At 31.5% G+C, this 26,287-nt stretch overlaps 1 protein-coding gene across 3 annotated transcripts in view; it reads right to left on the minus strand.

Annotated features, from left to right (window-relative positions):
• The window catches only part of DDX4 (DEAD-box helicase 4), a 48,654-nt gene that overhangs the window by 12,527 nt on the left and 9,840 nt on the right, over positions 1 to 26,287 (minus strand). The window contains exons 3-14 of one of the 3 annotated variants that reach the window (XM_011371051.1): positions 23,984 to 24,061; positions 21,323 to 21,400; positions 19,580 to 19,630; positions 16,261 to 16,320; positions 7,228 to 7,329; positions 6,209 to 6,289; positions 5,112 to 5,159; positions 3,346 to 3,393; positions 3,195 to 3,242; positions 2,826 to 2,968; positions 2,076 to 2,228; positions 735 to 889 (exon numbers count right to left, since the gene is read on the minus strand). In XM_011371051.1, the coding sequence (XP_011369353.1) occupies positions 735 to 889; positions 2,076 to 2,228; positions 2,826 to 2,968; positions 3,195 to 3,242; positions 3,346 to 3,393; positions 5,112 to 5,159; positions 6,209 to 6,289; positions 7,228 to 7,329; positions 16,261 to 16,320; positions 19,580 to 19,630; positions 21,323 to 21,400; positions 23,984 to 24,061 (1,045 nt within the window). The remainder of the gene's footprint in view (positions 1 to 734; positions 890 to 2,075; positions 2,229 to 2,825; positions 2,969 to 3,194; positions 3,243 to 3,345; positions 3,394 to 5,111; positions 5,160 to 6,208; positions 6,290 to 7,227; positions 7,330 to 16,260; positions 16,321 to 19,579; positions 19,631 to 21,322; positions 21,401 to 23,983; positions 24,062 to 26,287) is intronic. The other 2 variants (XM_011371052.1, XM_011371053.1) reach the window with 2 other exon arrangements.

A 26,287-nucleotide genomic window follows, 5' to 3' on the forward strand; every position in this document is an offset into this window, starting at 1 on the left:
GAAAAACCCAGCTAAACTGTTCCCCAACTCCTAACCCCCAGAAACTGTAAGATGATAATTATTGTTTTGAGCAATTATGTTTTAGGATAGTTTGTTAAGCAGCAATAGATAACTATTACAATACCAAATATTGACAAAGTGGATAGTGAAATGGGCATTCTCATATACCACTGGTAGAAATGTACATTGGTGCAAGTTTTAAAATACGTTCATACCCTTTAACATTAAATTTATAAAAACCTAAGAAATACTTAAAACATAAAAATAGAAAAAGTTTATAGCAGCTGTACATTATAGTTTTATTTATAGTAGCCCTAAATTAGAAGCAACCTAAATGCCCCAATAGGAAAATATATACACATGGTCAATCTTAAAGTCATTAAAAATTAGGTCTGATTGTGAAATAAGCAATTTTCCATATTACATGTAAAAGAATAGAAAATTATTAGGAACAGCCTAAGTTTATTTTTTTAACATTCATTAAAAACTACCAGAAAATACACCAATATGTTCACTATTACCACTTACTTCTATTATCATCTAATTTTTAATAAGCATGTTCCTTTTTTTAAATAAAAATAAGCAGGGATTCCATAAACAAGATTATGAAAAAGTACATTTCAATTGAGTAACACTAATTACATTAGTGCATTATTACTGAGTTCTTCCCGAAATAAGCGAGAAAAATCTCTAAAGAGAGACTTGTTTATGAATGGCATTCCAGATGTACTTACCCAAAAGAAAATTTTCTGGCTTCCAAATAGATCTGATTGATCAATTCTCGAGTTGGTGCTACAATAATACACTCTGGTTCCTGCAGTTCTTTAAAACGACTGGCAGTTATTCCATCACGCATCATATGAGCCAAAATTGGCAAGAGAAAAGCTGCCTAGAAGTTAAATTGCATAATTTACAAATGTATAATGCATCATCCTTCTCCCTGTGGAAACCCATTCCTCATTCCCTTATAACCATTAGAGTCTTCTTCTACCTTGCTGGTGAATTTAAAGTAAAAAAGGAAAACAATTTTTATTTCAATGAGTTTTTAATATTTAGGTATTTATGCTCAAATTATATAATTAAAATATTTGATAAAGTTAATCTACCCTATTAAAACATTTTTTAGTTCTTCAAAAAAAAAAAGCATACCCATGACTCTAAATATATCAAGCAACATTAACTTGTTTATAGAGGGAAACGCAGATATAACTTGATGGAAATTATTACTACATTTTGTGACTATTCTAAATGAGACTTTCTAGTGTAGTAATAAAATTATTATTCATAATGCATGACAAAAAGTAGTCCACGAGTAGAGCAAAAAATGGGAAAACACTCATTTGGATTACTAAACACATCACCCTTACTGAAATTATATTGGGCAAAACAAATTTTTTTTGCTATATTTTTCTCATTAAGCAAATTAGACACTAAAATCTGCCTCTAAAACCATTTAATTCATACATCAGCTGCTACATTGACCATGTAGACTAAGACTAAATTAGTATGAACCAAGATTCTATGATTCTGGAAATAAGTCTTTAAGATTCATCTCATGGAACCCTATTTAATAGACAAATCCCACAGATTAGTCCTAAAACCAACCTGGTCTTATCAGAATTCTTTTAGAACTAGCATAACTTGAGGTCACTTCATAGTAAGGACCAGGTACAATGTATATAGCTATTTATCATTATTTTGACTCCAAAACTCTATTACACAAATTATTTTCCTCCCTTTCTCTGTGTTTTACAGCCTCTGGTGCTTTGACCTGCAATTATTTTGTTTCAGATACTACCATGTTACAGAAGGAGTTGAACATATTTAGAAACAGATTAAATTACCCATTAACTGCAAAACTACCCTAGAAAAATTCAAAATTCTCTCTTCGGAAATACACAAACCCCAATAAAACCAGAAATCAAAAACAAAAACATGAATATTTATTACAGCTCATTGAAATTATCTACAAACTTTCAATCCAACAAAAGAGATTCAAGGTACTTGAGAAGAACCAAAGTTCAAAAAACTTTAACAACTTGAATATGGAGAATACATGTGGGAAAGAGGCTTACAGTTTTTCCAGATCCTGTCTGAGCACAAGCCATCAAATCCCGTCCTGCTAGTATAATAGGAATACTGTATTTTTGCACAGGAGTAAGTTTAGTATAACCAGCTTTCGCAATGTTGCTATTCAGTGTCTGACAGAGATTAGCTTCTTCAAAAGTCTGAAAAAAAGGGCAGTGATTAAATTTCATATAACATATGAAGATCATTCCATAAACATATTCCATTTGAATTAAACTTTTTGTTAATTCCACTTTATATACTAGTTACTTTATGCATATGCCTCCAAAGTAATATCCAGAAACTGTATATAATTAAAGAGTATTCCCTGTAGACAGGGGTTCTAAAAACATTTTTTTTTTGCCCCCTATAACCTGAGATACAAATAACTCTGATCAGTAACAATGGCTCATTATCAACAGGGCTCCCTGACTCCTTAGAAAATCACTCCCTTAAGATACTCTCACATACTTAAGAAGCAGAAATCTTGAATCTCTAGGAAAGGTATTCTTTTTAGTAAATTTAAATAAAATTCTCATCCTGGTTTGGAGAGGTGGGGATGAAATACAGTACCCTCTCTTTCAAAATAGCAATTAATTCTACTGTAGATGGTAGGCATGGTTCTAAATTTATAACATAAGTCATTAGATACTAAAGATGAAATTTCTGTATTCTTCAATATCAACTTAAAGAAATGCCCCATGTATTTTAAAAACAAAGCTTGCTACAGTCAATACAGAAATAATTATTACACTAACCAAAATTGCTGGTGGTGCATCATGTCCAGATACTTCTACAAGAATAGTATCATATTTGTCAAAGTTTATGCCTGTCTGATAATGTGCAAAGATGGAGTCCTCATCCTCAGGTGGAGGAGGTGGTATATAGGTCACTTTCGGTCCTTAGAATTTAAATAAAAAACAGAATCTACATTACAAGGGCTAGAAGGAAAATTAGAGGGAAAACAAAGATTGACAAAATCAAATTTTAAATACTATATAACTTCCTAATATTTACCATTAAAGTTTTCGCTTAAAATTATAAAAAGTTAACTCTGCTTTTAAGTATTTCGTACTTTTATTAAAATGCAATATACATTCTTGTGGATCACACAAACATTAACATACCTTGAGTGTCACCACTTTCTCCTCCTTCAGCTTCTGACTTCCAAGAATCTTAAAGGGAACCAAACCCAAAAAGAGATAAAAATTTTTAAAAATTGAGGGGTAAAAGGACACTCATTATAAAAATCGAATACCTATCTAAAGTAAAACTTACTCTTTCCAGAGCTTGTTATTATTTCTTCATTTAAACCTTTATAACCACCTATTAAAGAAATCCATAGTGACAATTAGTCAAGATACGAGGCCATGCACATCTTTATTTTCATTGCTTATCTTCAAAGAGAACAAGTTCTAAACATGGACAGACATCCTTAAAGTCTCTTTGTACAAATAAAACTTGAGGCAATTAAGATAAACAGAATCCTGAACATTGTAAGTTTCTTTAGCATTCGAAATGCTGTTTTTATGCAGATGACACTGTTATATATTACCATTTTTTGTTTAAGCTATTATGTCACTTAATTCCTATATTCCTCAGCAAAGGAATGTATTTTCTAAAAGGAACTAAAAATTCATCTATTTTGAGGTGTCTCCACTACCACCTCCAGGTTCTGTGATTTCCTAGGACTCAGAATACAGCTGTACCCATGGCTATGACTTATTACAGTGAAAGCATGAGGAGCAAAATAAGCAAAGGTAAAGGTGCATGGAGCAAAGTCCAAAGAAAACCACGCACAAGCTTCCCAGAGTCCTCTCCCACTGGTTTCACACAGGACATGCTTAATTCTCCCAGTATGGAGCTGTGAAAACACACTGGAAATGTTTTCTACCACAGAAGCTCACTAGAGACTAAGTACTCAAGCTTTTTATGAGTGGCTAACAAAGTAGGTACCTTCTGCCCAGGATGCACGGAAATTCTAGACTCCCAGAAGAAAAGAGGTGTTCAGCATAAACCATACTGTTGTACAACAGTATAAGAACAGCAAGCCACTCTTACCAGTTAGGGTAGTAAGACCCCTCCCCAAATCCAACTTACCAGATGCCAGGCAAAGGCCAAGCTTATAAGCAGCACTTAATCAATAGCAGTCAGGCCTGTTAACTCTTTTCTACACACTACCTTTCTGATTTTTTAGCCAACTGGTCATCTATTGTACCACTTTCACACAGTATCACAAAACAGACTAAAGACTGCATTAGAGTTGAAAAGCTAACTAGATGTAACATTTTTACACGAGAGCCCTCTAATTTTCTTATCCACAAAAGATCTTGAAATCCTTTTTCAAACAACATGTGAGCATTGGTAGACTATATGGTTTAATTAGCTATTAAGAATCTCTTTCTATAATGAAGAATCCAAGAATCAGAGGAATAATAAATAGGCAGTTCAAGGTAGTTGTCACTTTGAATGCTCTCAGACCAATAATGATCACAGAATTTTTCAGAGATATTAAACAAGTTTATTGTTTTACCAGTCAGGAAATCATTTAACTTTTATATGACATTTATGTATTTATAAATCTGAAAAATACTTTTATAAGACCAAATTATATATACTGAACTTTCATTATCCCTTATACCAAATCAAATAATGATCTCATGATAAACATATTGTTTTAATACAATTTGTACACAGAGATATATCTCAGTTTTAACATTTGCATGGTATCCTATTTTATGTTATATTATTTATTAAAGTTATTTATTGATGACTTGTAGGTGATTTTCAGTTTTTGCTTATAATAAAAGAAGCTTCAGTGAACTATCTTGTACATATATATTGAGCAAATACATCTATAATATATAAATACTATAATAGAATTGCTGGATTGAAGATTATTAAATAACTCTCTGAAATGGGCTGTGCAAATGTATACTTCTCAAAGTATTTATAAAAGCAGTAACAGTTACTTTTAACTTCAAAAATTAAACTTGGATTATAATAAGTTTTATCACTTACAGGTAAGACAAATAAAAACTTACCTCGTCTACTTCCACTGCCACTTCTGCTTTGATAAATGTCACCATTACCTGTAAGGCATTGTTTCAGAATATTTAAAGAAAACACAGCTTCTCTTCATGCACATAAACCATATAGCTATTTCTATTCAAACACTGAGTAATAGTCAGCAGTCCTAGTTCCTTAATCCATCCATCTCTTAATTCTATATTTAATTTAAAATTGTTCCTCATGTTGTTTGTTTAAAGATTTATTTAGGTTCACAGCGAAATTGAGGGGAAGATACAGAGAGTTCCTCCTGTCTACACACCTGCATACCTTCCCCCATTATGAACATCCCCCACCAGTTGGTACATTTGTTACAATAGATGAACCTACACTGACACATCATAATCACTTACAGTCCGGAGTTTACATTATGGTTCACTCATGGTGTACATTCTAAGAATTTAGATAAATACATAATGACATGTATTCACTATTATAGTATCAGACTAAATGTTTTCACTGCTCTAAAAATCCTCTATGCTGTGCCTATTCATCTCGCTCTGCTAACTCCTGGAAACCACTGATCTTTTTACCCTTTTGCATAATTTTTCTCTTTCAACAATGTCATATAGATGGAATCATATAGTATCTAACCTTTTCAGATTGACTTCTTTCACTTAGTAATATGTCTTTAAGGTTCCACCATATTTTTCCATTGTTTAGCTGCTCATTGCATTTACATACTGAATAATATCACATTGCCTGGATGTGTACCACAGTATATTTACCCACAACTGAACATTTTTCAAAAACTTATTTTTTTCATTTTCTCCTCAAATCCCCTTAGAATCTTTTCTTTGAAACCAATGCAAACTTCATTTTCCTTCCTCCAATTAATAAAGTATAATTTACACCTCAGATTAACTGGTAGTTAAGAAAGAAGAAATAATTCGCAGTGCACGAATTTTATAAGGGAGGCAAACTTGTCCGTGTATTTTTACTACAGATCTAAAAAAGCAGAGAAAAACATAAGCCAACCTAGTATACTGAGACATATATGTTAGGTTTACTAATTCTAGAGCTAAAAGCACATATCAATGATTAATATTCAGTAATAAATTCTATTTCCCACCTGTGCCACTTAATGCTGGTCTTCTGGATCCAAAAAGGCCACTGGTGCGCTGCGTTCCCTCATCTTGTTCAAATTCGCTATCTAGATTTGTAGGTTATAAAATTAGATTGTTACTTTTAAGAAGTTTTTAAATTATGCGGTAAAAAGAAATAATCAAGCTAGAGTGCCAAAAGTTAAAAGATGTGGGGTAAAATCATTAAAGTTCAATAGAAATCACAACGAATATTTTTCTAAGAATTGCACAAAGGATTTCTCCATAATTTCTTTCAATTACAAATTACTTTCTCAAAATTTTATTAATATTATTTTATGAAAGAATTGAGCCAGTGCTACACCAAAATATAAGCAAAAATCACCTCCAAAAGTAGCACTGTTACTGCCCCAGAAACTTCGCATTGTATCATCTCACTGTTTATTCTCCAGAATAGCAAGCACCCTTTGCTCCCACTGTTGCCAAATCAAACCTTACCAGTCCTGTACTGCAACCCTCCAGATCCCTGTACTTTTTAAAAAAGTGACAACTAACTAATCTGCTACACATCTAGTAAACCATTATTACAAATTTATGTTTTTTGCTTCCAAAACCACTAATCGGTCCTCCTCTGTTAAGAGAGACATGTAATCCAACAGTGACTTTTGAAAACTATACCTTAGCCAAGGAGTGATGGCTGGGGAAATTTAAGGTAGGAAGCCACACTGGTGAAAGAAGGTATATCAGAAGATAGAACCACTAAAAAGGCCACCTATCTATAAGGTGAGCCACATTACCAAGTCTCTAAAATACTTAATAGCATGTAACATTAAAAATGGAGTCACAGAAGATTCATATACCCCAATTTAACCAGTATACAATTACATATGTGTCTAAAAAATAATATTATGTACAACGTAGTTAACTGTGTATCAGCCACTGGGCTAAACTATTCTCATATAATCCACGTAACAACCGTATGTGATAGGTATTATTTTTTTATCATTTCCTCCTTAATGAAGCACACCATTTGCAATCCACTACTAACTTGGACTTCCTAGACCAAATCCTCCACGGCAACCTCGGAAGCTACCTCTTCCACCTCTTCTGGATGACCCTGAAGCTTCTGAATCATTTCCATCTTGATAGCCTAAAAAATATTAAAACACACACATAGAACACCACAAAAATTAACAACAAAGAAATCGTGGGTACACAGTGGCCAAATTGAATTTAAGCTTTGGATAATTCAATGACTTTAAATAAATATTTTAAGGCATTAACAAGTACTAAAATGAAACACCATATTTGATTTATAAATGTTCAACTTTACTAATATAAGTAGAAATGGCTACAATTAAAAAAAAACTGCTTGTTTTGGGAATCAAAAATAAAAATGATTAAAAGGAAAAAGTGTCACTTGTAACACACTGAAAGTTGCCACAATTGCACCATTAACCAGAACTGCACAACCCACAGGAGGATTAAATACAGAAATGCTTATATTTGCTCCCTATAGAAAATAAACACCATATTCAAAACACGGATATGTAGTTACATACAAAGTCTGATCTCTTGTTATAAGCAATACATTTTTAATTCAATTGAATACCAAAAAAATCAGTAAAACAGTTCAGGTAAAATGTGATCCCACCTATGGCAGAATGAGATCAATTCAAAACCAAAATGCCAACTGGGTAGGACATTTTAAAAACTTAGATTGTTTATGAACTTCCAACTATTTATATTGATTAAAGGTAAAAATTCTATAATATTTCTTGGTACTCGGTACATACATTTTTAAAACCTATTTATAAAATGGGGCAGAACTAATTCAAAGTAGATTCATAGTTATGCATCTATTACCTTAACCTTGCAAAGCACACTTCAATCTAGTAACAATATATTTATCAATACTTACACCCACTATTTTATTCTAAATTATTTATTTGTGCCTCTTTATCTTTTAAACCTTGTCAGAATTTCTCTTCAAGAAAGTTTATCTTTTCCATCTGCTTTTCTTTTTTTTTAGTTATAAGTTATTTTCTTGTGTGTGTGTATAAATAAAAGAACATATAAAACCTATGTAAGTTTAAAATATAATGAAAACCTATAGGCCTACCACCCAGTTTAACACTAAACTGTTCCCAATACCTTTACTGCCCATGCATGTCTTCTACCCTATATTGTTTCTTCCATCCCCCCGAGAATTTTCCCCAACCCAATGTCTTGAATTGTTTTTCATTTCCTTGGTCTTATTTTAATGTTACCAACTATGTGCTTATCTTTATTAACATATTTACAGTTTATCTATTTCTATTTCATTTATGTCTGTTATCTTTTTTACTTCTTGAGTTTTTCTTTTTAAAATTAAGTTCAACACTAAGCTCACTAATTTCTATCCTAAATAGATGCATTTAAGACTATAAAATTTCCTTTAAAAGCTAGCTGCTTTAGCTATATCCCATAAGTTTTGATATGTTCTGTTTTTACTGTCACAGAGTTTTAAATATTTCATTAATTCCATCAAAAACGTTATTCACAGACTGAGAAATTCAGTTTCCAACCCACAAGGGTTAGGCTTTTTGTTACTGATTTCTACTTTTATTGTACTTTAACAAGAAGATGTGGTCATAATATAAATTCTATGGTATATTTTGTGACTTCTTTTTGGCCTTAATAAATGGTCAAATTGTATGCATTTTCCATATGCTGGAAAATATGTAATTTATAATTTGGGGGTATATTATTTCAAATAGAAATATTAAATCAAGCTTAGCAACTGGTATTCAAATCTTCTAGAGTCTTCTTCATTTCTGTTCTGCTTAGTCTATCAGTTTCTGAGAGAAAATGGTTTAAATCTAGGATTAAGAGTTTAACTAGAATTTGCAAATTTTTCTGATAATTACGTCTACTCTTGCTTTATATATGTTAGAGTCAAACCAAGCTCAGAACTGTAATGTCTTCTCAGTGAGCATGTCTTTTAAGTAATTATCACTAATGTATGTGACTTAGAGTCTATTTTATCTTGTATTTCTATACCAGCTTCTTTTGGTTAATATTGGACTGACTTTTTTTCTCTTTATTTTCAGTTCTGCACTGACATATATTTACACGCATGATTACGATACAGATTTTTATTTCTATCTTATGTTTTATGTTTACTATTTTTCAATGCTTTTTATTCTCCTTTCTGTCCTATTAGATTTCCCCAAATGCCATATTTCATTTTATGCTTTTATTGATATCCTTTAATTTCACCATGAATATTTAAGAACTATTTAAATTATTTTTATCCTAGACTCTTTCCTACAAAGCCCTGTCCTTCTATGGGATTTCTTCCTCTAGTAACTTAAACATTTTATTTTACCCTTTTTCTGATTATCCTTCTATTTCGCCATATTTAAGAAATATTAAATTAGTTTCAATTTATTCTCTTTCCTATTGAGCTGGCAAAAATCTTGTCTTTTCTTTGCTAGTATTTTAGTTCTTTCATGTTTCTAAACCCCCAAATTAATCATCATTATTGCTAGCTTATACAGTCAACATTTATTTAGGTTTACCAATACATTTACCAATTTTAGAATTTTATTTAGTTATTTTGACTCATCTTTACTTTCTACTCCTTTCTTTCTATTCAGTTTCTTTCTTATTTATAGATGGTTTAGTAGTTCTTTAGTGGCCTGAAAGTACTAAGCATCATTTTTATCTGAATGGTATTATTTCTCTTTGACACCTAAATTATATGAATATATCGATTTGGATTTAGAATTATTCTCCCTCAGCATTCTGAATTCTACTATATTCTGATCTCTACCTTTACAGGTGAATCTTGCTTTTTTTTCTCTAGTAGTTTTAAAGATGTCTCTATCTTTTGTAATATTGTAGTTTCAAAACATGCATAAAGGTGTGAATTTGTTTTTAATTTCCTCAGAATTCTTGTACCTCTTTAACTCTGGAAAAGTCTCATCTATTTTCTTTAAATAGTCTCCTTTCTCCTCTTTCTCCTCCTCCAATTTTTCTGTTCTTTCCTCAGGAGATATTTAGTCATATGTTAGGATAACAGGACTTCTTAGTCTATTTTCCATATCTGTTAACAGCTTTCACGTGTTCCATTTCCAAATTTTGAGAATTTCCTCAGATCTGTCTTTGGAGTCATTTATTCCATTCATCTGCGTTTAATCTGTTTAATCCACCCATCATGTTTTAATCACTCTATTATTTTCTTTAAATTCAATGTGGTTTTTTTTCAAATCTACATTCTCAAAAAAAAAGAAAAAAGAAAAAAGTCTACGTTCTCTGCTAAGCTATATGCCTCAGTATCTCTGATATCTATAGCTTAATGACTCCATACACAGCAGAAACTCAAATATTTAAATGAACATGCTCTTTTTTCTTCCAGAATTGGTGCCAATTCCAAGTTACATAAGGAGCTTAATAACTAGAGGTGAAAAGAACATAGACGTTATGTAGAACTGAAAAGTCTACACAGTCTTTTTGTCTGAAGGTAGGGGCAGAAATTCCACATATCCTACATCATCTTAAAAATAATGATCTGTGTTAAAAGGTAAAACACTGTAACAGATATAGATATATGAACTAGATCTATACTTTCAATATATAAATCTTAAAAAATGTTAAAGTCATAAAAAGGTATAATATTAAATTTTTATAAAAATATGAGTAGGAAGTATACACACCAATGTCAAAATAAGTCACCTCTTGGAAGGGGAAAATATAAAATATAAAGGAAGGATGGGTCATCTAATAATTCTGTAATTTTTTTCCATATATAAAATAAATATTCAGAACTTTTTCTGAGATATTGAACTATTTGAAAATTTACCCTTTAAATGTCTCTTTTCATAAAATAACATATTTTTAAATGGTGACATGAGTTTTGTGATGAGGTATAGTCTGCATTTCAGAAGAGAAAGCTGACAATTCTTTGCACTATTAAAGATTCTGGGTAACAATTGTCAGGAAAAAAATGAGTTTATAAATCATTTAAATTCAGTATAAAAGAAATGTAAATATCTTTTTTTTTTATTTTAAAAAAGTACCACAAATTTAGCAAGGTCACTGAACCTTCAATATACAAAAGTCAATTATATTTCTATATACCAGCAACAAATGAAAATTTTTATAATATAGATCACTGACATCAGCAAGTATGGCAAAGTAAGGAACTCAAAAATCTGCTACTCCAAAAAAGAAAAAAAATAGGCACAAAAATGTCAGAATTAACATTTTCAAACTCTGAAAAGTAAATATTTGCAGTTACCCAGTAAATGTATTTTTTTTTTAAGGCTGATATCAGTAAGAATAGTTAACTTCGTGGCATATTTTAACTTATTCCAGTCTCATAGCCTGGCAATTGCATATACCGAAAAAATGCAAAAACGGGGACTCAGATATCTGTATATGCATGTTCATAGGAGCACTATTCACAACAGCCGAAAAGCAGTAAAAATCCAAGTGTAAATCACCAGATGAATGGATAAGTAATATGTGGTACACACATACAGTGGAATATTATTTGGCCATAAAAAGGTAGTTCTGATACATGCTACAACCTGGATGAACATTGGAAATGTTATTCTAAGTAGATTAAACCAGACACAAAGGGGCAAATATTGTATTTCACTTGTATTAATTAGAATAAATAAATTTATAGAGAGCACAGAATAAAAGTTATCAGATACTGAGAGGAAGAAGGTATGTTTTGCTTGGTGGATAAAAGTTTCTGCTTGGATGATGAAAAAGTTTTGGAAATAAATACCAGTGACAACTGCACAAGCCTGTAAAGATTCTTAATGCCATTGAATTATAAACACTTATAAATAAAATGCCAAATTTTATGTTATAGTTATTTTACCACAGAAAAAGAGCAGAAAATTTCCCAAATTTGATTTAAAATATTAATCTATACATCCAAGAAACTTAATAAACGCCAACTTGGATAAATCTAAATAGAGTTGCACCTACACACATCAATATAAAACACAAAAAATGGTGCTAGGGCAACTGGATATCTACAAGCAAAAGAACTGATTTGTACCCTTACCTCATACCATATACAAAAATGAACTGAAAACTGATCAAAAACTTAAATGTAAGAGTGAAAGCTGTAAAATTCTTGGAAGGAAACAGGTGAAAATCTGCATCACCTTGGAAAAGGCAAAGGTTTTCTAGATATGACACCAAAAGCATCAGCAACGAGAGAATAAAATAAACTGAATTTCATTAAAATTTAAAACTTTTGTGTTCAAAGACTATCATCAAGAAAGTGAAGATAATCCACAAAAAGGGAGAAAATATTTTCAAATCATATATCTGATGACACTTGTATCATGAATACATAAAGAATTCTTAAAATATTAAAAAGACTATCCAGTTTTTTAAATGGGCAAAAGATCTGGCTAGATATTTCTTTAAAGAAGATATACAAATGGCCAATACACCCAGGAAAAGCTGCTCAACATCATAGCAATCAGCAAATGCAAATCAAAACCACAATGAAATACAACTTTACACCCACTAGTATGGCTACAATTAAGACAGACAGACAATAATAAGCACTGGCGAGGATGTGGAGAAACTGGAACTCTCATACATTGTGGGTGGAAATGTAAAATGGTGCAGCTGCTGTGAAAAACCATTTGACAGTTCTTCAAAAAGCTGAATATGAGAGTTACCATATAACTCAGAATTTCCACTCCAGAAAAATAAAAACATATGTCCACACGATACATATACACAAATGTTTACAGCAATATTAGTCATGATGGTCTAAAAGTGGAAACAACCCAATGTCCATCAGCTGATGAATAAACAGAATGTGGTATAGCTACACAATGGAATATTATTCAGCCATAACTGGGAATGAAGTATTATTACATGTTACAAAATGAATGACCCTTAAAAACATCATGCTAAGTGAAAGAAGTCAGACACAAAAGACCACATATTATATAATTTCATTAACATGACATATCCAGAGTTGGCAAATCCATAGCTATAGAAAGTAGGTTAGTGGCTGCCAGAGGATGTAGAGAGAGGGGACATTGGACTAATTGCTGATAGTCACAAGGTTTCTTCTGGGGGAAAGTGAAATGTTCCGAAATTAGATAGTGGAGATAGTCACACAACATAGTATATATATTTAAAACCACTGAAGTATATACTTTAAAATGATGGAGTTTATATTATATATAGTATTAACTCAAAAAAACCATATGCACCACAAATACTCAAGTACAGAAAGATATATAAGGACTCTATAGTGAAAACTACAAAAATGAGCTAGGAAAAATTAAAGACCTAAATAAATAAGGATATTCATGGATTGGAAGACTTGATATTGTAAATAAAAAAATTCTTTCTGCCCAAATTAATCTACAGATTCAATATAATACAAGTAAAAATTCCATTAGGTTTTTTTTCCCCCTCTGGAAATACATAAGCTGATTGTAAAAATCATATGGAAATGCAAGAGATTAAGAAAAACCCAGGTAATCTTGAAGAACAGCAAATCTGGAAGACTTACATAACCAGCTATCAGAACCTTCCTATAAAACTACTGTAACTGGCCTACATGATAGTACTGCAAAAAAAATAGAGAAGCTAACTAATGGAATGGAAATAAGTCCAGAAAAAGTTCCACAGATATACTGCCACCTAATTTAGGACACAAGCAGCCCTGTAGTGTGGAGTGGGAGGAACAGTCTTTTCAATAAGTGATTCTGGATCAACTGGACATCCATACAGGGAAAAAATGTACCTTGATCCCTACCCTATACAATATACAAAAATTAATTCCAAATGAATTACAATCTGAATGTGGAAGCTAATAAGATAAAGTTTTAAAAGGAAAACAGAAGAGAATATTTTCATGACTTCAAAAAGAGCAAAGAGTTCCTGAACCAGGAAAATAAGCACTAACCGTAAAAAACAATACGGGTAAACTGGGCTTGATTAAAATGAATAACTTCCATTCATTAAAAGACTCCCAATATGAGTGTTATGCAGAAGTTACCTGCACTATACTTGTCCATTTTCTCTAAGTTTTAAATGATTTACAAATAAAAGATAAAAATGAAGGCGCCCAACATAAAAGTGGACAAAGGACTTGAACAGGCATCACACAAAAGATGATGTCCAAATAGATAATGGACATATGAAGCACTACACATTTCAACAGTCCATCAAAGAAATGCAAATTAAAACTACAATAGGATACACCACCACACTGTTAGCAAAATGGTTAAAATGAAAGAAAAAGAAAATACCAGATACTGGTGAGGATGTGGGAATGTACCTTAGTATATCTACTTTGAAAACATTTGACAATAGCTATTAAAATAAAAAATATACACATCTGTGACCCAGTAAATCTACTTCTGAATATATACTAATGTCACTAAAAAAAAGTACTAGAATGTTCACAGCAGCAGTTTAAAAATAGCTCAAAAAAAATTCAAATACCCACCATTAGCAGAACAGTAGAACAAAAACATACTATGTATATAGCAATGATAATGCTCTACGATTGCAATCAACAATATGAATGAATATCACAAATACATTAATCAGAAGCTGAACACAAAAGAGTATATATTGTATGATTCTATTTATGTTAAGTACAAAAACAGACAAAATTAATCTATGCTACTAGGAATCAGAATAGAGGTTAACTTTGAGGAGATGGCTAGTGAGTGAAATGAGCTTAAAAGGGGCTTTTATAGTGCTAATAATTTCTAGTTCTTGATCTGGATGCTTGTGAACACATTGACCCCTGATGTGTTCAGTTAGTGAAAAATCACTGAGCTACGTACATTTATGATATGTGTACCTGTCTAGTGCTATATTATGACGTACTTCAATATACACTTATATTTACAAACATACTGAGATTTACTGAGTGACCACCATGTGCAAATTTCCTACTCTCAAATGTATATAGCTACAATGAAAAGCAATCAAGGAAACCCTTAAAAATGACTGTGACCTTGCTAGTCACCCCATACTAGTCAATAAGATAGAATCAAGCACATAGAACAGCAACTGGCTATTGACTTCCTCACTTAAATATGAACTAAAGTGATTTTAATAAAATGTAATAGTAAGGAAGATATTCACTGTTCTGCAGCAAACAACCAAAAATTTAATAAAAGCAATGTTTTACATACATTAAGTGTCAAAAACTGTTTGTTACAGGGGAGAGAAAAGGAATGCTAACAGTCATCTGTTTTTTTGCCTTAGCTAAATTTTCTCCCCATCATTATACAGCCCCCTGCAATTAAAAAGATTCAATTTATGAGACAAATAGCCACATCTCATTCACCACCAAATTTGACCCACTTTACATCCCTAACAAGGCTATACTAAAATCAAAAGCAAGTTTTACTTTCACATGGAAAAGTCTGTTATTTGATGAACTAACCATCTAATAAGCAAGGGAAAAAGATGTCAATTTGCAGCAAAAATACTGATGTATCTGAGTTCTATGTAGTTCCAAACAATAAATTCTTTCATCATAAGTAGATCTGTACTCTGTAGCAATTTTATGGCAAGTTCACTACAGTTTTTTAGGCTTTTTGTTGTTGCTATTTTAACATTTCTGCCTCTAAAGAATCAAGAATTAAGCATGACAATTTTTATGCCATCTCCCACCAACTTCATCAGAGGCAAGATTAGCAGAGTACCGTAGAGTGGTGCTAGACTTGAACAATAAGTAATCTACAATTTCTTCCCTCCCCCACATCTCCAGTGGTGTCCTGTTCAGAGACAAAAACATCTGTGACTGACCAAGATTCACACAGTCTCGCTTCTGTACTTTACAGCACATTCTAGAGACCTTGTGTAGGAAAAAAAAAAAAAAAACAGTGATAGCAGAAAGTGAAAAGTTAGAACTCTTACTGAATACTCATCCAAGTACTAACAACATAAAACATAAGCCAAAGTATTTTTCTTCAAGGTTTTTGCCACCAGAATTTTTCTTTCTTTCATCTCTTCTGAGATCAGTTTTGTCAGTTTATTTGTATAGCAACAACAAATTGTTCCAAAAGGTAGTCCTTACCTCCTCTCTTGGAAAACCCTCTGTTCCGTGTTTGATTATCTTCACAGTCATTATTAGCCTCTTAAATAAAAATTTAACATGTGAATAGCATCTAAATAATTAACTTTAAAGATGTAATATCTAAAAAATTACACTACATCACTGCTGTATATCTGAAACTAAGTCAACTGTAATTGAAAAATAAAGATTAATTTAAAAATTATTTTTAAAATAAAAATCAGTCACAAGATTGAATTAGTAAGAAAAATATATTTTCATAAGAAAATATAAACAATTCTTGAAATAATTTTAACAGAAATATAAAGACATTCAGTCAATTCCCTATACAAATCACCTAATATAGCTAAATATTAAATAAATGTATAATGAAGAACCCACTATTTGCCAAATGCTAGGCACAAGTCAAAAATAAGAATTTCATAAATGTCAATTTGACTAAAAATGGTTTCAGAAATAGCTAAACTATTAAACTAGGCAAGTGGTTCTCAAATGTGGTCCACAGACCACTAGAAACACATGACTATTCTTTTTATGTCATTATTATTTCTGTAATTTGGCTCTTTAATAAACCCAAGACATTCATGTTTTTTCCTAAATATATGCAAACTTTTCCACATTCATGATAATAAAAAAACTGGGGGATATCCTGGCTTTTCTGTTTTTAATGACATTATCGAGTAACATTACCAGGGTTTCTAATAGGCCTGAAGATCATTACACTGAAGGCTGCCTAAGAAGTATCTGGTAAGTTGATTAAAAATAAATTCCCCAGAGATGTTTATTTTGAAAGTGTAAAGTGATAGCAAGGAACAAATAATTTTTCAAAATTAAAAAATTATGTTATTAATATAGGTTTTAGTAATAACTTTAAGCTTTCTAGACTATTCCAACAAAGCCACATTTGGGAAATACACAGACGGTTTCAAGGGATCTTTGTATATGTCATTAATGTTCAATATATGAGAACTTTAAATCACAGTGATGACATCAAATAGCTAAACATCTCAGAAGCTGTCAGTTAAGTCTCTGTGCAAAAGTACTAACCTACTTAACAATTAATATTATTTACAATGAAACACCCAGAGCTCTTATTGCAGGTGCCTATTTGAGCAGAAGTCAACTGACAAACATTCCTACAAAGCCATCTATTATCAAGACAATTTTCTAAGAAGCAGGATTTAATACTACAAGGGGCTGAACAGGAAAGAATGAATTTGGGAAAGAAGGGTTAGCCCTGGAATAATGATAATGATAGCTAGCATTTATTGCTTTATAGAAGAAAAACCTATGAATTAATTGGGGACCTGGTTAGAAGAGGTCTCACATTATCTTTAGCCAATTATTCCGCTAAAACAAACCTATATTGATTTTGACTATATTAGGGATTGAAATAAGTTAATGACATTAGGAGAAGCTGGATGAAGGGCACAATTACATTAGAAGAAGGGTAAAGGAAACCCTCTGTACTGTTTTTGCAACTTCATTTGTCTTAAACTATTTCAAAATAAAAAATTTATATATGTAAAAAGAATCTCTGTAAAGTTAGAAAATAAAGCCAAGCACAACGAAAATGAGATAATGATCCCAAGACTAGTTATAACCAACTAATTATGTAAAAATAATAGTAAGATAACTTAGTGTCGGACACTGTTCTAAATGAATTTTATGTATCAGCTTTTTAAATCCTCACAAAAACCTTGTGAGGTGAGTAATATCCTCATTTTACAAATGGAGAAAATTAAATACAGAGAAGTTTAATATGTTCTTCAAAAATATATAACCGACAGGAAGAGGAGGAAGATCTGGGTCTCAAATCTAGGGTATCCAACTCCAAAATCTAAACTCCTTATCACTACACTATACTGGCCAGGGGAAAGTAGACTGGAGGGAAAATAACAACCACAAAACACGCCATCCATTTGTGTGTGGAGTAAAAGCTTTTGTCATTATATCAAAACCTACTCCTAGGCTCACCAACAACAATTGTGAGAATGAAAGAATTCAATCCTCATTTTTTTTTTTTAATTTTAGGGGGACAAAAATGAGATTAGAAGAAAGTAGACCAAAAGAAAGAAAGCAGAGCATTTTGGAAAAAAGTTCTCTCATGTATAGTGAGAAAATGATATTTGTGTTCAAAAGCACTCTGCCACTGAAAGAAGTCAGTTGGGGAGGAAGGTCTTTAAGTGGAAATGATCTTGAATATTAATTGATTAAAAACTAGAAATTAGGTCAAGTAAAAATAGAAAAGGATTAAAATGATGATGTTTTTCTTCGCTGAAATATTAGCTCTATGTTATATATGTTTTCACTCGAATGGGACAGAACAAGCAGGGAGAAGCTGGGAGACTGAGACTGACAACAGATTGGGCAGAACAGTCTTATTTTATATGTTAAAACTCTACCTTATTCCAAAAGGGTTTAAGGAGATCAAGTCTGTTTGGTTTTGATTTTAAGAATCACTATTAAGAGTATAAGATCAACTCCAAATACTTATTGAAAATATATGGCATTTACTGTTTACCATAATTGTGTCTGGTACTAAACTTCCTGCTTTTATATGCATCATGCATTCTCATTTAGTCTACCTAACCACCTATTAAAATGGATGCCTCCATTCTACAGAATAGGAAATCTGTGGCTCTGAGAAATTAAGCAACTTGCTCCAAGTTATTAAGGTAGCAGAGAAGAAACATGAAACAAAGTCTGGTACTCCAAAGTGCATTATTTTTTAAAGATTCCACATATCAGCAGTTATCAAACAAAAAAGGTATCAGAATCACCAGGGATGCTTTTTTAATACAAGTTCCAAGGCCTCACCCAAATTACTCAATCATGCTCTCCTGAGAAAGCTAACGATTGTAATCTATCTGTTGGTAATATTATTCTCATTATTCTCTGTATTCCTCCAAACCAGTGTCAGTACCTTTGACAGAAATGTCTTTGATTTCATTCTATATTCTCATGAATCTTTTTCCACTGTCAAGACTTATTTGAATCTGAAAAAGGGCCTACATATCCCAAAATGTATTTATATTGGAAGTGTAATTTTGATTCTTGACTTGCTCTTTCTAATATCACCTTTTTCGTACAGTAGCACAGCATTCAAAAGTTGCACCTTATAGATTAACTAAGGCATGTAGCAACAGGCCAAATCAGGATGCCTGAATCCTTGGCTAAGGCTCTGGCTATAGCTGCTTTATAAAATTGGGTTTCAATAAATTAGAATTGGAACAGACTAAGATACTTAATCCTAGTTTCTCTTTAGCATGTACTGTAGACATTAAATTATAAAAGTCACTAAAAAAAAACACTAACTTACCTCTCCAGAAACCAGAGCTATCACCTTCTTCAAACTTGTTATTTGAAAAACCTATACAAAATATAAAATTAAACTTGCAAATTTCTGAAAACAATAATTACCTGTACCTCTGTAGTGTTAAAAAGAAAACCAAAAATCTTACAAGACTACTACTTATGATGCCTTTTTAAAATAGGATAAACCACATACAACTTTATATGTAAATAATGAATATGAACTAATATAGACTGTATTACAATTTATGCCTTGTATCAATTTATTAAGGTTAAATGTCAATGAATGTTATATTACCTCTCATATCATATATCCCTCTATCCATACATGAGCAAAACTGGGTATATGTCAATATAATCACTAATACTTCCTATTCAAAGTATGAACATTTTTTAAATTTTATAAATTAACTCAATCTCTTCATCTGCCAAAGGACAGTACAACTAAATCATAATCCAATATTCAGTAATTTTTCCCTTCTCAGTAAAGAAAATACTACTCAGCAAAAAAAAACTTTTTTGTTTATAAAAAAATTTTTAATCTTTCATCAAACTCTGCTTTCAAATTTCTCATTTAATAAAAATCTGTGTCTAGATTTATGTATCTGGAGTATACAGATTTGCCTCTAAAATTAATTTTAAAAGCATTCATTGGTAATATTTCATAAAATTTTTAAATGTTGAGTCTTAATCAAATGATCTTTAGTGCAGAGATATTCAGAGAATAATATACCTTAACATTCATTGTCAATATAGGATGCCTGTCAATCAGTATTTAACCTAAATTATAAAATATTAAATTATGGTTTCTGTAACAGAGATTAATCTATTACTATTTGACAGATGTTACATTTACATACAAAATGTATACATATCAAATCACTTAACATCTCAGGTTTAACCAAAATCTAACACCCCCCTTCCAGCATAAAACTCCATGAAGATTTAATACACAATTATCACATAAAAGTAAGTACCCTATGGCCTTGATATATGATTAAATGACAAAAAAAGTTTTTTTTTGAGCAGATATATAATTTCAAAATAAAGATAATTTCTACAGAAAGAGTGTATTATCACAAAACCTAAAGTATAAGTTATTTATTCATTTAAATATTGGCAATCTTTGAAGTTGATTCCAAAAAGGATTATATTCTACTGCCCTCTACAATTGTCCCTTTCCCTCCACACTCCCCTATCCAAAAGGGTCAAGTGCTGGGTTTCCAAAATGCTTGGGAAAGTCTTCCACCTATACACTGTTGGTCTTGAACTTAAACTCTACTTTTGATCTACAACTTTAAAGTTTTTAAGGAAAAAAATTCTGATCTACAGTTTTTAAGAAAAACCTTAATTCCAAAGCTTCTGCTGGTTCTTTGCTCAACTAAAGATGGAGACTCAAATTCACCTTTGGAAGTATAAGATGAATTTCTTGTTTGGGGGCAGGGGAAGGGAGTCTTGAGTACAGAAGAACTGGGGTTCACCTGTGGGGTAAATCTATTTGAAGAGATGCTGTAGCAACTGGCATGGCTATTTAAAAAAAAAAAAAAATAAGCTACATGGAGGAGCAGATACACTCAAAGCAGCATAAAATGCTGCTCTAAACTATAACTGGGAAAGTGAAAGCATTCCCTTGTGATTCTCAGAAATTCTTGGGAAAGGCACGTACTTTCCATGACATTAAAGGGAAAAATGAACTCAAAAACTGGAAAAGTTGTGGTCACTTAAGTTTTGATTGTAAGATATAGTTTACCTCTGTTTCCAAAACACTTTCCTACTCCAAAACCACCCATTGTGGAAGTATTCTCTCTTTTATTAGACTCGCCAGCATCTGAAAAAGTTCAGATAAGAGTTAAAATTCTTTAACATAAAAAATTAAGCATGGCATCAAAACTAAGAATTAAAAAATCTTTGGGATAAGGAGACTTTCAAGGATAGGGAGAGAGTAGTGCAGAAACTTTTAAAGATATAATACGCCTCGATTTCTTTTTTAAAAACTCTTAAATTATGATATCAAAGTAAAAACAAATATACTACTGGTGAAAGACAGCTTTCTATTAGTTGTTCTTTTACTAGTGATCTTTAATCAGAAAATTCAACTCTGTGATATTCTGTATATTAAGTCTCACCCTGATAGTGCCAGTTACTTAAACTATGCCCCTGTGTGAAAGTCACTGTTATTGAAAATTTTATATTCTTGTCCTGTTTTTAGTTATTCAATTTATTATGTATTCATTTTCCTAGTACTTAAATCATTCTCGGTCTTTATACTTTTAATATTCAAATGAGGAAGAGACTACATAATAAAGGGAAAAAAAGCTATGCATACCACTTCTCCTCACTTCCCCTCCTCTCCCCAGTATCTCTGCATATTAGCCTTCTTAGCTTTCTCTCTTAATACACAACTCTAAACACCCAACTTTTAATTCACACCAATTTCCCATACACCACATCGCGGACTTCTAGTATTTTGTGCCTTTCTACATGTTGTTCCTTCAGCATGGCATCCCCTACTTTCCTATTCTTCCTATCAAAATGATTTTCATTCTTCAAAAGCCCAGGTCAAAGGCTATCTCTTCTATACAGTCTTCCTTTAGTCCTCCAGTCATAATCCATCCTTACTCCACATTCCTACAGCACACTATCTGTATCTCTTTTGAGTAACATTTCTTTTCATGCGTTTCTCTACCACTACATCAAGAATTTTCAGAGTAGAGTTGCTATGGCAAAGAGCATGGTTATTTAAAACAAAAAAATTTAACAACAGACATCCGAAATGGCATAAACTGCCACTTTAAATGATCACTGGGAAAAACTAAAGCATTATCTTGTGATCCTCATAAATTGTCTTATCTTTGTAACATCCTATTAAAAGGGAGTTTAAGGATCTAAAAACTCCAAAGCCACATGCAAAATTGTGTATGAGCAACCATCAGTATTTTCATAGGATTGTAAAGATGTGCGTGGTTCAAGAAGTTAAGGCTATTTAGGCCATAGTTCACAGAACATGAAAACTAATCAATATTATATTTTAAGCAATTAAGAGTCAATTTCAAAAAAACACATTACTAGCTATGCAAGTTCTGAGGAAAAATATCATAGAGACTGAAATTAAAATGTTAGATGAATCACAAAGAGAAGTTATACTTATAAATCTGTGAATTTCCAGGATTACATGTAGAATAAAGATAACTTTTTATGTACCAACATTCATCAAAGAGTTTTGATCAGAAGTTTAATGTGGATTTCAACCTAAAGCATATGGAATTAACAATTTGTAGTAGAATCTGTCTGATTTTCTCATTTTTTAAAAAAAGCTTTATTCAACAAGGTATAGAAGTCTGCATCAAAAAGTATCACATAACCTATCCTAAATTAGGATTTTAAAATATATTTAAATACTAAATATTCCCTTGAGTGTAATAAAGATATTTATTATTTCTAACGTTAGTAACAGCAAAAAAAAAAAAAAAAAGCCCACCCCTGAACTTCTTAGCAGAATTACATGGTCCAAAATGTCAACGCCTCTTAATATGTAGATTTAAAAAACAAAATATATATGCATATTTAAATAAATTATTTCCATTAGTAGCAGGAATATGTCAAAATACAAAATTCATATTTGTGTTAACTGTATCTAAACAAGAAATTAAGTTTTCCAAATATCAAATGAAATACCACACACCAACCTTTAGTTTCCAATGAATAAAAATATCTAGAAATAGCAAAGTTTTCAAAGAATAGTATCTAATAAATTCAATAAGTGTTAGGTATATTTAAAACTGCCAATTAGTCCTAGCTTATGGCATCCCATAAAAGAAACAGTCATAAGGATTTTTAAATTTGAGATTCTACTATTTTATTGCACTATAATAACACATAGTGCAGAATATTTTCAGCATTTTACTATCAAATCTAAAGATGTACTGTAGGGAGGTATTTTACTGTGTCATTGTCAGATCAAGTAGTAGTTATTGTTCTAAAAGTAACAATAAAAAATTTCAAGCTTGGAAAAATAACCTCTTAATACTAATGAGATAACAGAAATGCAAATATAAAACTTAAAAGGTCCTTTTCACCCTAATTTCTGAAGCTTTTACAAGCATTCTTCTTATGCCAATTGCTGGAAAGCAATAATCATAAACATATTACGAAGTAGCTCTGTGAAGAAACTAATTTTAACCAATTTATCTAACTAATCCATCTAATCAATTAAACAATTTCCTACTATCTCAAAAAAATAAAATAGCAGAAAAGAACAACGGAATTTGAAAAAATGATGAACTCATTACCCCAACAAAGTCTACTATACACTGAGCTATCAGATTTAGCTTTGCACTAAACAGCCATAAAAGCCTCTATTCATTCCACTATTCAACTGTTAAGAAGAGTAAGAAAAGACAAAGCTACTTACCTCTGTTTCCCAAACTCCTCCCAGAGGCAAATCCGCTTCTCATGAAATGATCTCTTCGAGAAGATCCATCATCTATTTCTAAAGCAAAGAATATTATGAAGCAAGTCAAAAATAACAAGAATTTGGGTGGTATGCAAACTTTACACCTTTTCGATGTGCCACTCACATCGCAAAGGAGGAATTTTATGTAACAATGAGAAAAATGAATAGCCTACTAGAAAAACGGGCTATAAATAAGTATAGGTAGTTCTCCTAAGAAAAATAAATGGTGACTAATCTCACTCATAATTAAAGAAACTAGAAATCAAGAGGAGATACCTTTTTCCAACCACATGATTGACTGGAAAACAGTTTTCAGTTTGCTAATATCAAAAATAGTCAAGGACGTAGGGAAGCAGCACAAATCATAAACTATATCGAAGCTACACACTGGATCAATCTTGGTCCTAATTTTTTTTAAATATATTTTTTGAAAGTATACTAGTATGAATTTTTCCTCTAGATATACTCACATGGTAACACAGTTACATAAAGATGTTTTTATAAGCATTGTCTGTAATAGCTAGAAAAACTGATCAAAGAATAGGTTAACCATAGTCATCGAAAGAATACTGTGCACTTTCATAGAACTATATAGCATCCAACATTAAAAAACTGACGTTTTTCAACAATAGACAGAATGTGTATAAAAACTGATCACAAAGGAGGCCACAATGCAAATTTAGTAACAAATATCAAAAATCTATATCATATACACAAAATTCTCTAAACATAATGTAATCAAATGAAAAGTCATTAAATACAAAAAAAACTTGTTTAAAATCCTCTTATATTTGGATATATTAAAAACACTATATAGCTCACAACTCAAAGAAAAATATGACAATGGAACTTTATTTAAAATTGTAAGATAAAAATGTTACTTGTCAGTATCTAAATTTTTAAACTAGAAAATAAGAACTCAAAATTAATGAGCTAAATGGCCATCTCAATTAGTAAGAATTTTAGGAAAATAAAGAATAAAATCACCCAAATGAAGGAAAAAGAGTAGTAATTAATAGAAAACAAATGATAGAGGGGCTCAACAAAGCTAAAACCAAGTTTTTTAAAGAACACAATAAAAACTTGCCTGAGTAATAAATCACTAGAAGACAGTGCTTTTGTTCAAGCGCTTATTTTACTTAATAATGGCCCAAAGCACAAGAGTAGTGATGCTGGCAATTTGGATATGACAAAGAGAAGCCATAAAGTGCTTCCTTTAAATGGAAGAGTGAAAGAGAAAGATTTTAAAAATCCCCAAAACTTCCCTCTCACAAATAGTCTAGGAAGAATTCAAATCATTCAAAAATGGGTAATAAAGAAATCAGCAAAGGCATCATAGAATCTGTACAATACAATGAAGAAAGATAAGGAGGGAAGGACTGATAAAATAGGAAAACAAAATAGAAGGCATAGTTTAAAAAACTTATATTCTCCAGACCAGATAATTTCTCTCTAGGGAAACTGCTATCCCCAACAAAATAGCCTGGTCCCCACCCAATCACTTGATAGTAGAGCCCATCTGTCAAGCTGTGTCCATGCACACAGAGTTTCCAATCAGTATTTTATGTTCCACTCTTAAATAACAAAAGGGCAGGCAAGAATCTCCAGACTTTTGAAGAAAGACGCCTATATAAAAGACACAGATTAAAACAGAGGGAAAAATGTCTAAGAAACAATAAAGGGAACAGAAATAACTTTCAAATTAAGTTATATTAATCCTCAGAAAAAAATTAAGAAAATTTCTTACAAGAACATGAATTTCAGATTTAACAGATCCACCAAGTGTCTTGTACAATAAAAAGACCCACACATCAAGGAACATAAATAATTATAAAATTTTCAGAATACAGAAGACAAAACAAAATCTTAAAAATTTTAGAAGTTATAAGAAAAACAGTCATATAAAGGACCAGGACTCATTAATTACCCAACTTCTCAACAGCATCACTAGAATTTCATGTACAATGAAGAAATATGAAGTTTGGGAGGAAAATTGTTTCCAACCTAAAATTCTACTCTTAAACTATTAATCACGCATGAAGGTAAAGACATTTGCAATATCTCAAATTTATTTCCCATGCTTCCTTTCTCAAGAAGCTTCAGGAAAATAGGCTCCACCAAAGTGGCAAGGGGAATGTGACACAATCACATTCTATCTTGGGACGAGAGCCTAAAGGGCAGCAAATCTATACTGAAGCAGATGAATAGAGGAATCAAAGAGGAGGATTTTAAAAAATGAAAGTGATAGATCACTCTGTGCTA

The sequence above is a fragment of the Pteropus vampyrus genome, unplaced genomic scaffold (assembly GCF_000151845.1).
Source record: "Pteropus vampyrus isolate Shadow unplaced genomic scaffold, Pvam_2.0 Scaffold181, whole genome shotgun sequence".
NCBI lineage: Eukaryota > Metazoa > Chordata > Mammalia > Chiroptera > Pteropodidae > Pteropus > Pteropus vampyrus.